General features: G+C 39.7%; 1 protein-coding gene and 1 long non-coding RNA gene across 4 annotated transcripts; one reads left to right on the forward strand and one right to left on the reverse strand.

Moving 5' to 3' along the window:
- Positions 1 to 1,172: 1,172 nt before the first annotated feature.
- Positions 1,173 to 4,338, reverse strand: LOC102717368 (NAC domain-containing protein 92-like). The gene is made up of 3 exons (XM_006660730.3): positions 3,707 to 4,338; positions 2,411 to 2,691; positions 1,173 to 2,022 (listed from the first exon to the last, which is right to left on the reverse strand). The coding sequence occupies exons 1-3, from the start codon at positions 3,897 to 3,899 to the stop codon at positions 1,447 to 1,449; spliced, it is 1,050 nt and encodes a 349-aa protein (XP_006660793.1). The 5' UTR covers positions 3,900 to 4,338; the 3' UTR covers positions 1,173 to 1,446.
- A 4,349-nt stretch (positions 4,339 to 8,687) lies between these two features.
- LOC102717646 lies at positions 8,688 to 14,259 on the forward strand. 3 transcript variants are annotated; one of them, XR_005812444.1, is made up of 7 exons: positions 8,688 to 8,889; positions 10,206 to 10,246; positions 10,401 to 10,477; positions 10,866 to 10,991; positions 11,976 to 13,600; positions 13,697 to 13,826; positions 13,959 to 14,259. It is a non-coding gene; the product is annotated as an uncharacterized LOC102717646 (long non-coding RNA). The 3 variants fall into 3 exon arrangements; XR_005812442.1 differs by having other exon boundaries at positions 11,976 to 13,826; positions 13,959 to 14,258; XR_005812443.1 differs by lacking the exon at positions 10,401 to 10,477 and having other exon boundaries at positions 10,206 to 10,355; positions 11,976 to 13,826; positions 13,959 to 14,258.
- The last annotated feature ends 380 nt before the right edge of the window (positions 14,260 to 14,639 follow it).

The following is a 14,639-nucleotide window of genomic DNA, read 5'->3' on the forward strand; positions in this document are numbered from 1 at the left end:
TGGGATTTGACTTCTGGTCTCCTATAAGAAGGAGGGGGACACTGACCACTGAGGTAAGATAGTAGTTATGATTAAATAATATATACATTATATATATATTATCAAACCGTGGTTTAATTGAAAAGAAAATTTTCCGGGCGCACGTGATATTTTTGCAGTTTGTCCCTTCCCACCATCTTTAAAGGCGGAAAGGACCAAAACAAAAAAAGTCGCCGTGCCGGTGCGGCTGTTAACAGCTATCCCTCGTGACCGAGCGGTCATTTGTCACGTCACCTTTCCGTCCTCCTAGAGTATGGTAGGAGGTTAGTTTTGTGATTTTTTGAAATACAAAATTAAATTAGTAAAATATTTAATAAATAAAATTCAAAAAATTCGCCCAAAATATCGGCTGTATCTGGCCCATCTTTGGCGGACCGCCCACTCCGTCCCCCTCGCCAAACACACGTCGCCGCCGCTCCCCGGCGTCGCGAGTCGTGACCCCCCATCAAAAGCTTCATCGCCGCCGCGGCGCCGCCCGCCGCCCCTCCACCTGCTCGCCGCGCGCGTGTCCCGTGGCACGCCGCGTCGCTCTCTCCTGCGTGGACAAGCGCGCCCCGGCGGCTAGCAAGGTCGTGGTGCGTCAACAGGAGGAGCTCACACGCGCGCGCCGGGACCCGGCCGGCGAGGAGGAACACGCACGCGCCGGGCAAACAGAACACATTCTCCTGGTCAGTCTCGAAACAATTGCTGCCTTTTTTAAGTTTCAACTGCTGCGCTGGACTTCTACTGGTTCGTTGATGCTGCCATTGCTACTCGGTTTCTCAACTGAAGTCTTTATCTTTTCTTCTTCCTTTTTTCCCCTCATGCTTTTGTCTCGATCGGTTCCTTCTCCTGCTTTCTACACGAAGACGAATTAATTCATAAATTGAGTCATCTGTGTGCTCTCTGATATATGTCGTGACCAAGGCGCCAACTTCTACAAATCTGATACCTTGCACGTCCATCCTTTAATCCTCTTGGTTAATTTACTGCCAAAGAGTAACCCATCGAATAGCGATCAGCGTGCTCATGCTGGTTGAATCTTACCCTCCACAACTCACGGGCTTCTAGCTTGTCAGGTGTTTCTTCCATCAGGCATACTGAACTTTGTTTCGTTTATGCTATCTGTACACCTCGCAAATATACGTCAATATGTCACAGTGGAGTATTATTGATGAGATCACTAATACTGATAAATAAGGTGTACAAGAAACCGGGTCAACCAGACAGTCCTCTAGTTTCTAGAACCTGACAAGTTACAGCCAAAACTAAATCTAGAGGTACAAGAAATCTCATGACAAACTAAAGAAGCTAGACACAAATATTTGCTAATGATACAACCATATATATATATATATCCATAGACTAAATTATGGTAGCTCAAATTATGTCCTCCTTCAAGCAATATTTCCAGGACTACTGCTACTACTACATTTGGTAACTACCAGGCCAGTACCTCTCCACCAGCTGCTCTACATCCAAATTCTGGTATCTGATGCCTCCTCCTCCAACAACAGCAGCATCTGTGCTGAAACCTCCATCCACTCCCGGCGGGATCACACCATTGGCGAGCCCCGAAACCATCTGCTCTGTCGCCATGACCTGGCTAGCCGTGCTTGGTTGGTTCATCGGCATCGACGACATCGCCTGGAGCATGGATTGCGGCGGCGGCGCCATGGCCGCCGGCGAGGATCCAAGATTCAGGTTAAGGCCTGATAGTGTAAACGGTGTAGCCGCCGGGTTGATGTAGCTGGGGTGCGGCTGGATGTGTGGGTGCAGCCCCGGGGTGCCTCTGGCGAAACGGGAGAGCTCCGCCATGTCGACGGGAGCCATGTACGGGTGGTGGTGTCCGCGGCCAAACGGGTCTTGCTGCAGTAGAGCGGGGAGGAGAGGTGGGACCATGTCCAGCGCGTATGGGTGGTGGGACCGGGAATGGGCGTTGCTGGAGGGGTATTTCTTGACGCCCGCCGTCTTGGCAAATACGCGACAGACGACCCACTCATCCTGTCATATAATGAGTATACACCCAAACAAAATGATATATCGAAGAGAACATTTCAATTGATACATGTAGTTTTGACAGAGCATGTTGATGGTAGTTTGTTTGAGAATTTTTACTACTATAAAAACCCCGGTAGTGACGGTGGAATCTATCAATACCACTTACTCCCATTGCATTTTTACAATTTACTCGTTTAATTTTATAATATTAAAAATTAATCAAGTCTAAATGGATATTCATATAAAATCAAATTGATATAGGAATATTCTATATAAAAAGATGGTCACTTATTTCATGAAAAACTTCCTATTTATTCTAGGAATAACATAATATGTTTTTATCTTTTGCAAAGCATATGCTTTCAGCTATTACAGTCAAATGATTATATACCTTGTTTGATTTGGGGATCGACTTGGAGTGGAGACGGTACTCATGCATGACCCAATTGGTTTTTTCGCCTCTGGGGGCCCTTCCTTTGTAGAACACTAGGGTTTTCTTCATTCCAACCAACTCTGGTGTTGCTGGTGGCTGTCCAGTGAAGATTTCCTTATCCTTTCCCGTTGTTTTCCAATAACCAGCATTAGTTGCACGATTCGTTCGCACACCAGTTGGATACTTTCGGTCCCTTAGGCTAAAGAAGTACCACTCCTTCTCTCCCATTTTTGCCTTCTCTGGAGTCCAATTGTTAGAGAAGATTAATAACTAATACTTATATATTCTGTAAGTGTGAAAAAAGACCATGTACTTGAAATATATATTTGAACATTCAAAAACTCAAAAACATCCGATACATGCATTAGAGTAAGGAGCACATGTACATGCAGTGCTGAAGTTAGGGATTTGGCTTGCCATTTCTGTTTCTATTTTATTTTTTATAAATGATGTATAATTAAGATAACTTCTAACATAAGATCCCTAGAAATAACAATATATATAAGAAGCAGCGTACCGTAAGGCCCCTAGCAATAACTATATAAGAAGTTTATGTGTTCCATAAGACCCCTAGAAATTACAATAAAAGGAGAAGTCTGTGTGTGTTCCAACCACCAAAAAGTTTAAAAAATTAGAAGAGAGTGAAGAAGATGCAAATAAATACTATAGATATGTCCACACTAACTTAGGGCGCAAAAGACTGAATATGTTGTGCATGTTATATCACGAATGATATGTACCAATTGAAAATTTCAATTTAACAAAGCAAGGACTCATCAGCAAGGGATAAAAGAAATACCATAGAAAACTTGAAATTTATCCTATAGTTTTCTGTTAGGATATTCACACATGTAGTAGTTTTTATCTTAGACTTTTGGATTAGCTATTGAAAAACTTGCACCATGCAATTTAGCCAGTTACCTCTGGTCAGGGATAGGTAAGAAAGATGTGCTTCAAAGCACCTAAAAAAGACTACTCATATGCATAGAACTAATAGTCAACAATAGCATGCAAACCAATATGTACAAATTATGCATAAGTTGCAGAAAAAGATTGAGTTAGTATCATCATATGAAGTTACAAGCAATCAAGAGAGAGCAAGAAGGAGAGAGTGAGAGAGGGTATCATAGTAGTGAGAGAGAAATATAAAAATAATTCCACAAGATCAATCATGCATGCATGCAAAGTTCATGTTTAATTCATTCAACTTAGCTATTGATGTTTAATTCATTCAACTTAGCTATTGATGATCACCTGGGAGATCCCATGGCTCGCACTTGTTGAGATCAACCTCGGCGATGGCCCTCGCCGTGAAGCCGCCGTCGGCGATCTTCTGCCGCAGGTAGTAGGTGATGAGCTCCTCGTCCGTCGGGTGGAACCTGAACCCCGGCGGCAAGCTCTCCTCTTTCTTCGCCGACCCTCCTCCCCCTGATCCTTCCGTACCCATCGATCGATATCGGACGACGGCCCAAGAACAACTCAAACCCTAACCAGCAGCTGCAAGCTGCAACAATTCAACACCGATCGAGGTGGAAGAAGAAGAACTCGATCTATATATGGATATACAGGTAGCTAGGCTAGCTAACGAATTCAAGATCTACCAAAAGAAGATATCTAAAAAGTTCATCAGACGATGAGACAGCTTATGCGATCGACGACGTCGTCGGAGAAGGAAGAACACGCACACGGCAGAGCTAGCTAGCTCTATCTGAATATAATCTCTCTCTCCTGATGAGCTATCTCATATATCTTTTGGGCTTCAATTCGATGGATTTTGTTAAGTAATGTGGAAGTGTGTGGCTGTTTGTTTTCTTCTTTTTCCATGGAAGCGAGGGCGAAGGAGATGAGATGATATAAGGAGACAAGATGAGGGGGTCTGGCTCGATCGGAGATGTGTTGGTGACGCTTGTACCAACCGGGGGTCGTCACCTACAAGCGATCACCCCCTTGTCAGCTTGTAGTTTCCACGCACAAACACAAGCGCACGCTCGCTCGCCTCGCCCGGCCGGCTGCTTGCTAGCTAGTTGGCTGTACTACTATCGTCCAAGACTAGCCCGGCGCCCGGCCGGTCGTCGTCGTCGCATGCAACTGTAGCAGTGGAACACCACGGTCTTCATCTATAGATTTGGCTGTGTTGTGTGTGTTTTTTTAACTGGTAAACGATGAGTGTTTTGTAAAAAGATTTTATATATGATTTCATCGTTTAATATTTCTAAACTGATTTTCAATTTTTTAAGTTAATTTTTATCGTTTAGCCAGAAACCTCAAGTCTTCATCTATAGTTAATTTTTAGCTACTAAAGAATCAAATAATCTTTAGCCAGAAACTCACACCACAACACGATCAAGTTGCTAGGGCGTCGTATATAGAAAACGCTCGAAAAACCTCTAAATATGTCGGGAAGTACTACATGCAGCTCATTGCCCCCTCAGCCCTTTTACCGCTGCATCCAAGCTTGCGTTGCTTGTCCATGCACGCCTAACCGCGTCAGTTTCCTCTGTAGATTTCTCAAGTCAAATGTGAGAAACCATCAAACTGAAAATTACCATTGAAGAGACAGATAATTAATGCCCGTTTAATCTGTGGGCAATCGCACCCAGCAAAAGCAGCAAAGGATCGAGCCAGTATGCAACAGCTAGATTAATTAGTGTACAGATGACAAAAATTAATGAGCTGATGTGGAGTTAACACCGACGAGTCGTGGCAGTGAACAGCACGAGCACAGTCGTAGCACTAGGCAAGAACAGGACACGTGTGGGTGGGCCCGCCCGGGAGGCTCCACGTCGGATGGGCCCCACAGTCCCCTTTGACCCGGGGGGGGGGGGGGGATGTGAGACGAGAGAGCTAGCTAAGCTAGGAGGCAGCGGTCGGTCAGGCCGGGGCGCCGGGGCTGGGTCTCCTCTAATCCCAACCAACTCGTAGAATAATTCAGGTTGGGCAAACAGTGTTTAGTGTTAGTGTGTAAATCCTATTTAAAAGTTCAGAGCTAGCCCTGGATCATACTTTCTGACAGAGATGAATGATGATGGGCATCCTTGATTTGTGTCTAGTTTTGTAATTTGTTTTGTTGTTGATTTTTGTTTTTTGTTTTGTTTGTGAGTCCTTTTTAATGCTTGTGCAGATTTTATATATGCATGTGTTCCGTTGTGTAGGCTTTTGATCGGAGAATGCATGCGTTTATGGATGGAAATTTATCGCTAGTCTCGGCTTATTTGGAAAGTGGTTTTTAAACTCTCGATGGGATGCTCACTCGTTTATTGTATGCTATTTAAATAGTCATATAAATAATTTTTTTAAAATTTTTAATGAACGATGGGATATCCTCTCGAGAGTTTAGAATACTTTTTGACATGTGTTGGGGGTGGGTTACGTGTGCATGTGTATTTTTTGTGTAATCTGAAAAATGCATGTGTTCTTGAGTTCTTTCAGCTGTATTTTTTTTATATTTCTCTCTGCTTACTTATTTGTAATGTGTATCGGATGATCAAGTTACCAATTCAAGATCTCAACTGAACAGAGAGAACCAGTGTACTTCGCAAGCATGATCTGAAGCATTATATATAACTGTAGAAAATTTCCCCTGAAGACTAGTACAGGTCTTTCAGGTTGCTCAGGGAAAAAGACTTAGCATATTTGTTTTGAAAAGGGACACGTTCTAAATCAACAGATTTGTGTAATCACCTTTTAATTCCAATATATAAGGTGCATCAGTGCAGCATGCTCACAGGTGCAAACAGTGACAGGCAAGTAGGCAAGACGGTGCTGTGTCCTGTCCATTTTGCAGGAACTTTGCCTTGTCCTGTAATCCATATTGATCCAGGTCTTGTGAATATCAAGACAACGACAGTAGGATCATGCAATCTTGACCAAAGGGATATACAGCAATTTAATCAGCCGTGGCCAAAGCAGAGGTTCAGATTAATCTGATGCTCTTGGTCAGCACTCACCGGTCACAGTACTCAAATTATTCCCTAAAAACAGTTGTTTCTTTAATATTCTTGCCTAAATCTAGGGTTCTTGTTCATGTTGACCGTTCAGAATTGCCCTCTTAGTTGGCTCCTGCTACTGACCACTTTTGTCATATTTGATCCTTTCTTTTTCTAATAATGTTCTTTATTTGGGAGACACTGATTGGTGAATAATATCTGCTGACTGTTTCAGTGACACTATATGTTTACTGGAGAGAGAAAAAAATTGGTTGTCTGATGTTTCTTCAGCTTCTTCTGACAAGATTTGGAAGATTGATAGTTCATCAAATTTTCACAAACATTCAGAGAGAAATGATAAGCTGATAGCTGACACAGTGGGATGAAGAAGTCAAGAACTGCTCGAGTGATTTGAGATTTTGAAGAGTGCGGTGGTTGTCTTCCAGGGTAAGGTTTACACGGCTGATTTGTGAAAGGCAAGTTGAGGAATTGACAGTTCGCTCGAGGAGGAGGCTTTTAGCTGCAGGTGCAGTGGCTCTGATGGAGACTCTGGTTGTTGTTGGAAGCCCTGGTGTCACTGACACCAGTGGTTTTTTTCTTCAGAGCTTGTGGTTTAAATTTGCATCTCGCAAGTTTAGGCCTGGTTTCTTGTGGGCTAATCTTCCTTAATTTTGCCTCTCCTGAGGATGTGTCATGTGCTGTAACCTCACTGTCATCGTACAAGCACGTGACAACTTGTGTTGAGATCTGCATTAGTCTGGTTGCAATGATAGACATGTTTGGAAGTAGAATATACATGGGAGATGTAGATAGCTAGCCCAGGACTGTTCATGCCGAAAACGCTAGATGTGTTTCAGACAGAATGGACTACAGTTGTATGCAAGGGTCAAGTGTCACAATGAACTTCTTGATGAGTTTATGCTGTTGTCCTAGTGACCATTTTGGGAGATGTCAATGTGCTTTTGTCAGGTTTTATTTTGTACAGCAGATAATTGCAGTAGTTTTTATGATTGTTTTAAAGGGTAATGTTGAGTGTCATGAATACTAGAACATTTCATCTGATTGCTAAACTGCAGTGGTGTATTTATTTCAATTTTAGTGCGTCATGAAAGCGCTGTGCCAACTTTGCACGAAGGAGTCAAGGATCTTGCGTTGAAAAATCCTGCAAGGTGTGTGTCCATGTTGCAATGAAAATGATACTAGTAGTAATTTATTCGTACATACATTTAGTGTATGCAAAACAGTGCAAGTTCAACTTCAACTTATCTGACCCATCTCTATCCATCAGTAACAATTCAAACATCAAAGATGCAATTTTTATAAGAAAAAAATCAAGCACAGAAAAAACACGTGAATTAGAAGATACTCCCTCCGTTTCATAATGTAAGACGTTTTAGCTATATTTAGATTTATCTATTAACCAATATATATTGTTTATATATATGTCTAGATTCATTGAGTCTTACATTATGAAACGGAGGTGGTAGATAGATATAAATGATTTTTTAAGAGGTTGGACATCATATTGAAAATCCTTCGTACTTTTTATGTTTTGATTCCTACGGAAATAGACATTACTTTGTTCTAAGAAGCCATATAGAATTTTTTTTCATAGAATCTAATCTTTGAAATTCCCTGAAATTCCTTTTGTTCCAAAGGAGACATCCTTGATTTAAATGAAAAACATAAGAATTTTGTAGGATTCAATCCAATATAATTCATTGAAACAAATGATTTGATCCTATTAGGGTCTCCTCTGTATCTGTCTCTTTTCTAATTACTACATTTTTCCTGGGATCAATCTAAATGGTTATTGATAGTTTTTGTGGGTAATTTATAGTGATTTGATCCTATTAGAAGCCCTTAGTATCCATCTTTTAGCTATTCTACAGATAAGCGAAACGATATATTTATAAACAAAAAATAATTTATGATAAATTTTTTTATATACATGTTCTTACCAACCTAAAAACCAAAGCTAAAAAATAAACTATAATAAAAAATTATAAATAAATTAAGATTAAAAATTAAAAATTTTATCTTATAAGTATGAGTATAAGCGAAAAGATAAGAGTATTAAATTCTAGGAAAATCATATAGAATGCCTCTTTGTGTGCAAATGTTAGAGGAAATTAAATATGATGAGTTTTTGTTGTTTTTTAATGTTCTAATCAAACGATTATTTTTAGATTATCCCTGTATTTTTTAAATGTTGTATTTTACACTTATTTCTACAAAATCCAATGTTTTTTGTACTTTTTTTTTGTCTACCCTGCGTTTCAGACTCAAGAGATGCATTTCTCCTTTGGTCCACCCCAAAATCGACGGTACGGTCGGACCAGCTCGCCTGCACGACGCCGCCGCCGCCGCCTGGACCGACCAACCCGCGGCGGCGGCGGGCGGCGCAAACCGCCGGCAAGGCTCAAGAGCACCCCCTGGCCTGCGCGCTGTACCCCGTAGCGGGGGCCATGAGCACGAGCACCGACGCGCTCCCGAGGGCGACACTGCGAGGTGCGTGGCTCTACTCTACCCATTTCAGTAGCGCGGACGGCAAAGCTTTGAGGCAGCGCATCCCCCACCCCCCTACAAAACGGGTTAAAATTAGGCGAAGATCAGATCAGTGCTACTCCAAAATCTGGACTTTAGGATTCAGAAATATACTTATCAGACTTTATAAAGTTCTGGATTACTAACTGGCAAGTTTTTATCCGGTGCATATTATGGAGATTTGTGGATAAGTGAGGGAAAGATTTTTGTGGTAGTCATGTCCATTCTGTTATTTTATTGAAGGTTTGAACTATTTAGATGGACGGTTTAGTTCCTCTCAAATTGCACAAATATTTTAGTTCAGAATAATTGTTTGAAGTACAAATATTAGCCTAGTTGAGCAATTCTTTTGAACAACATCCTATGATTTTGATGCCATTGCTAACAAAATTGTCGTTAGCGAAAGTTCGTATGTGGCAAACCAACAATTTGACATTAGTTAGTTTGGCTCCACTGAATCATCCATTACTTGTGAAGCACTTCATTTGCTGGAGGAAAGTACACCGAAGCTTTCTACCGCCACCAGTTTTTTTTTTCCACGGCCAAAAATTTACAATGCTTTCTATGAATGGATATCTTTCTTGAAACCTCACACCTAAAAGGCAGTCAGGATGTTACATTTCTATCTGACCTCTTTGGATGTTAGGAATGCTTGTAAAGTTGATTCAAACTTCAGACATAGACAAGAAGATGACGGATGAATGGATTTTATGAGCATTTTATTGAAATGTTCTGAAAATGTGACTGATGCTATTAATCTTCAGATTATTTCCTGCTCATTTAGCATCATGAACAGTTTTCCCCAGTCACCTGAATTTTCTAGAACATAGGAAGATGGAGGCCACTATAATTTTGTGTTATCCCTGAACATCAGAAGTTAATGGTGGTTGAGTACAAGAAATTAAATTTTAACTAACACAGTAATGATGCAGTGTCACAGAACTGGAAAACTATTTTCTACTACAGTTTTGAAAGGTAGCTTCTACCTCCCTCATCTAATTTATGTTTTTATATATGAAAAGACTCTACCAAGCTGCAAGCTTCAAAGATCATGTTCACATTGCTGTATCCATCCTAATCAGTACTGTCTCTGTAGAAGCGTAGAGTTACGTGATGATCGCAGACATTTAACTATATTATAGATGGAGGCTTAATGTATAATCCTTTTACTTAAATCCAATGTGATGTTGCCTTGAAGAAGGAAAATGTTATTTGTGGACGACTAGCAGGAAGATATCATGATAGGCAACTGATCGTAATATTTCTTGTTTTGGTGACAGGTGGAGCTGTAGGGGAGTAATTTCCGTGTATATTAGAAAATGTATCACTGCAACAAAGTGCTACCTTGCTTGTCTCTGATGCTTCTAGGCCTCTAGCTGCCCATGGCACATTACAAAGATATCCATAGATCACATTACTAAGCACATAAGGTACAGTAAATTCAATGGGAACTGTTTTCCTTTACAACAATACAGAATGCCCAATTTTGGTGTGTTGAAGTATTTCCAGCTAATCATGTGGTTCTCTCTTTTGTTCAAATAAGAAGAAACAGGTACTCCTGCAACTTAGTCGAAGCTTTAAATGCTAATCAGTATGAAGTTTTGAGTTATTAATACTATTCTTGGGAAAGTATTTAAGTAAAGAACCTATTTGTTTTGGTGAACATGAGTAAAGAACCTATTTTTTACTGCTGCGGGTTGTCATAGATGCCACAGCTTTGATATTGTGATTGCTTCCTACATCTTTCAACTGTTATGTATGGAGATTGCAAATTCCATTTTAATTTGCTATGCCAGAAACTATTCTCATGAGTTAATTAGAAGGAAAGAAACTTGGATTTAATATAGCAACAAAAGGTGGCCTGCAAGGCTGCAAATGAATCGTGTCATTTTGGTGGTCTAATAACTGAGTTGCCAACTAAATCTCTATTCTATGTTCAGCTTCATGATCACTTCTTGCTAGCTAGTTGTGGACTGGATTGCTGGGTAATTTGAAGACAGCATTTTGGCTTGTTTTAGAGGGTGAAGTGCAGACTTAACTTACAGCAAGATTTACTTCCTAATAAGGTAAGATGTACATGTTTACCTCTGTTGGTGGATTCAGTTTGTTGCATGCACAATTTATTTATGTTTTGTCAATGAAGTAGCAACCAGTATTCTTTCCTAACAATGCACTGCAAGAAAATAGTTGTGTTAATGTGGGTTGTTGAATTGACTTTTATAACTAAAGATGAATATAGAGTTATGAACGTTGCATTCTTCTATGTTTGATATTCCAGTATACTAGTTGGTAATTTTTACCCAAGTACTTTGTTTTTCTAATTCTATTTTAGCAGAAAGATAGGTAATTGAATTTCTTTTCTTTTATCAAGTGCTAGGTCCCTAGTTCCAGATAAGAAAATACTTATAATGTGATAATTCACCTGTTCTATGTATCACTACCTTATTAACTTTTTGACAGGTAAACTAGAATGTCACCTTGATTAGATGTGATCTGATTCTGGTTTAGAATAGACAGGCTATTCCATTTTGTTCCAATGTTTTCCGGGCTTAGAAAATACGATTGTTTTGACAACATGCATGCTCTTAAAAAATGCTTGTGCTGAAGAAGAATTTTGTGAATAATGCCTTTTCTGTCACACGCATGTTCTTAGTATTCCGCATTGTTTTGCAAACAAAGTAATACGAACTATACGACCTTTACATTTATAAAAGAAGCAAAAATATTATGAAGCTTGTGGCTGGAATAAAAGGATACTATTTCCAAATAATGCAAATCAAAGACTGGTGTTCAAGCTCCTTTTCTAATTAAGAGAACTTTTTTCAGAGGGTTGGCATTTATAAACTATAATTAAGTTCCTGTTCTCTCCTTTTTCTAGAGCTTGAGTGTTTTTTCACTTTGGAACTACAAATTTATGGGCTAAAGCATCTCTTGCATGCATCACATGTGATGAACTGCAGTTGAGAATGTGATGTAGATTCTTCTACATTAGAAGCAAAATTGTATTTTTTTTTTGCTGATACATATATTATTCAATGTTATTTCTCAAGGGATGCAAGTGCGCAGCACAATCCAATGACTGATATAGTTTGACTATGAAGGTTTATCCCTTTTATGCTCCTGGTTTAATCCAAATGACGCGTCTCTCTGGTAATAGAGTTTGGTCCCTTTTATGCCCCATTGTTTACTGCTATAATGCAGGTTTGCCCCTTCTATGCTCCCCGATCTACTGCAAAAATGTGTAGGATAAGTTCTAATGTATATCATCAAAGAGCCTTTTGTGATGAAAATGATCTTTACTTGTGAAGCACTTCATAATATGAAATTGCATGGCTCTCATGTTTGTGACCACATTGTTATTAAACTCCGTGCATAAGCCACCCATGGAGTACAAGTGTACAACACAAAGTAGGAATGGGCTTTGGTTGCACTTGTTGAAGTCGAAGATATCAATCGTACATCACTGATACGTGAGAGAGATTGACCCGTAACTACTCTTGGTGACTGATTGATAGAATCGCGTCAATTTAGATTACTGATAAACTTGCAAAATCATTAACGTCAGTGTCCAAACAACGACCAGATCAGAGTAACCATTCACATCAAAGTTGTTTGTAAGAAGCTTAGACACGCAATTGCTTGTTGTCGACATCATTACTCCATTGCCAAGATATGTTAGCTAGCATTCATATATGCACACAGGAACTAACAGAGATATATAATTACAAAATTCACATTGGCTGCCCATTTGGAAGTTTCAATTTGGAGTGTCTAGTTTTCTTCTAGAGGAATGCACTCCACAGGGGTAGCTTTCATGATTTTACAGGGTCAGTACTGAAGTTCTAGAGCACATATATTATCTATGGCCTCTTTCTATCCGTATGCTCGATGTGCGTTTGTGTGCTCTCTTTGCTTTTAAGACATTCGAGGAAAACGTGGAGTATATTTTTTCACATCTGGCAGTAGAATGGTAGAGTACTTACCCGATATACATATTATTGAAAGCGCAAGCGACCTATATGTCTCATATAATACTCATAGCAACAATTCAGTTCAGTACTGCAGCAATCAATCATTTTTCTTATTGTTCAATGGCACATAAACCTATGTGTGGCAATGGATCCTTGTGAAATAATGTGAGATAGACTATCTTAATTAAACACCGGGAGTTGGATAAAAGGAAAAGAGGGGTAAATAAACTACCTAGACTTCCAATACATTTCCCTCGTTTATATTTTCTTGCTACCTGATATGCATCTAAAATTTTGGATCTTTATCCACCGCCAGGATTACTTGGAAACTTGAACCATGAAGGAATTAAATAGGTTGACTCTTTCAAAAGCAAATTTAGGCATCGTCCACTATTTTTTTTTATCATTTTTAAAACTTTGTTAATCCCTCCATCCCAAAACAATTTCATCTTTCCTGTTTACTGGAAAGATGAAGTTATTTTGGGATGGGGGGAGTACTTGTTTGTGCTCATGCTGTGAAAAGTATATAATGGAAATATTTTGCCTTCTATCAGATGTGTGAAGTCATTTGTATGACTAATCCGTATTTTCTTACTCTAACATGCAGCAGCCTAATCTGAAGGGTCCTACTTTTACAGGGAAAAAGGCCCTTGATGCATCAGTTCATTGAATACAAGACATCATTCTGTTCTCTCATGATTTCGGTGAAGCTAATACCTAAAGGAGTTATCAGTTTCTTTTTTGTTTTGACACAGATTCCTTAGTTGTTTGTCATAGAAAGAAAATGACTTTACTTGCAGGCTGTTTCTCTTTTAGGTGTTCTTAGGTAAGAAAAGGCATGCCATGCCGGTACGGATCTTTTTGTGTTTGTTAGACAACAAAATACCATTTCCAATTCAGTTTGTCAGAGAGCGATGGCAATACAAACAAGTAAGCCTTTTGCTTGTTGAGTTTTTCTGCCTCATCCTTTTCTTTTCCATTCAATGCTTTGCACTCAATCTTGGGCAAAATTTATTTCTGGGCAGAGTTTAACCAGCATCTGTGCTTCCATCTTTTGTGCAGAAAAAGCATACATCTGTACCAACCATGACAATGATCAATTGGTGTGACTTGAGTGATCTACAAGCTATTTGCTCCAGCCTTCAGCCACCTTCCTGGTTTCCCATAGCTAGGTTGTCAAATGTGCTAGAGCAGAAAACTACAGAAATGAATTCTGATTCTCTCAATTCCCATCCTTTGGGCTGATTTTTGTACGGTTTCACTACTTCTGAACATTTTCCTAACAAACAGTCAAAATTTTCAGTCCTGTGAACTTTTATTGCATGTCAACTTTTCACTATTGAATGAACTGGTAAAGCTTTTGGCTGTCTAGCAATGGAAAAGTTCCCTTAAATAGCTAAACTATTACTATCTCCATTTTATATTGTAAGATTTTCTAGTCTTGTCTAAATTTATCAATTGATGAATGTATATAATTTATATATATGTCTAGATTTATTAGCATCCATATGAATCTAGACAAAATTAAAAAGTCTTACATTGTGAAACGGAAAGACTATTATTCAGAAGCGGAGAAGCCTAACCAAATATGACCATACATGGGCCAGCATTTGGCCCACGGGCTAAAGCCCAGCAGGGAAATCTGGCGTGACAAGCGCAAACTAGAAGGCCCATTAGCCCATACTGTACGGGCCCACAGGCCCATCAGTGATGGAAGCCCGCGCTGAGTTTTTCTTTTTTTCT

This window comes from Oryza brachyantha, chromosome 9, assembly GCF_000231095.2.
Source record: "Oryza brachyantha chromosome 9, ObraRS2, whole genome shotgun sequence".
NCBI lineage: Eukaryota > Viridiplantae > Streptophyta > Magnoliopsida > Poales > Poaceae > Oryza > Oryza brachyantha.

What these genes read in the sequence shown, in the direction of transcription:
- LOC102717368 (XM_006660730.3), bottom strand. Translation starts at nt 3,899, where the DNA reads ATGGGTACGGAAGGATCAGGGGGAGGAGGGTCGGCGAAGAAAGAGGAG. An exon ending in CGAGCCATGGGATCTCCCAG is followed by an intron (nt 2,692 to 3,706) that starts GTGATCATCAAT and finishes ATTGGACTCCAG; the next exon opens with AGAAGGCAAAAATGGGAGAG. An exon ending in CGATCCCCAAATCAAACAAG is followed by an intron (nt 2,023 to 2,410) that starts GTATATAATCAT and finishes ATTATATGACAG; the next exon opens with GATGAGTGGGTCGTCTGTCG.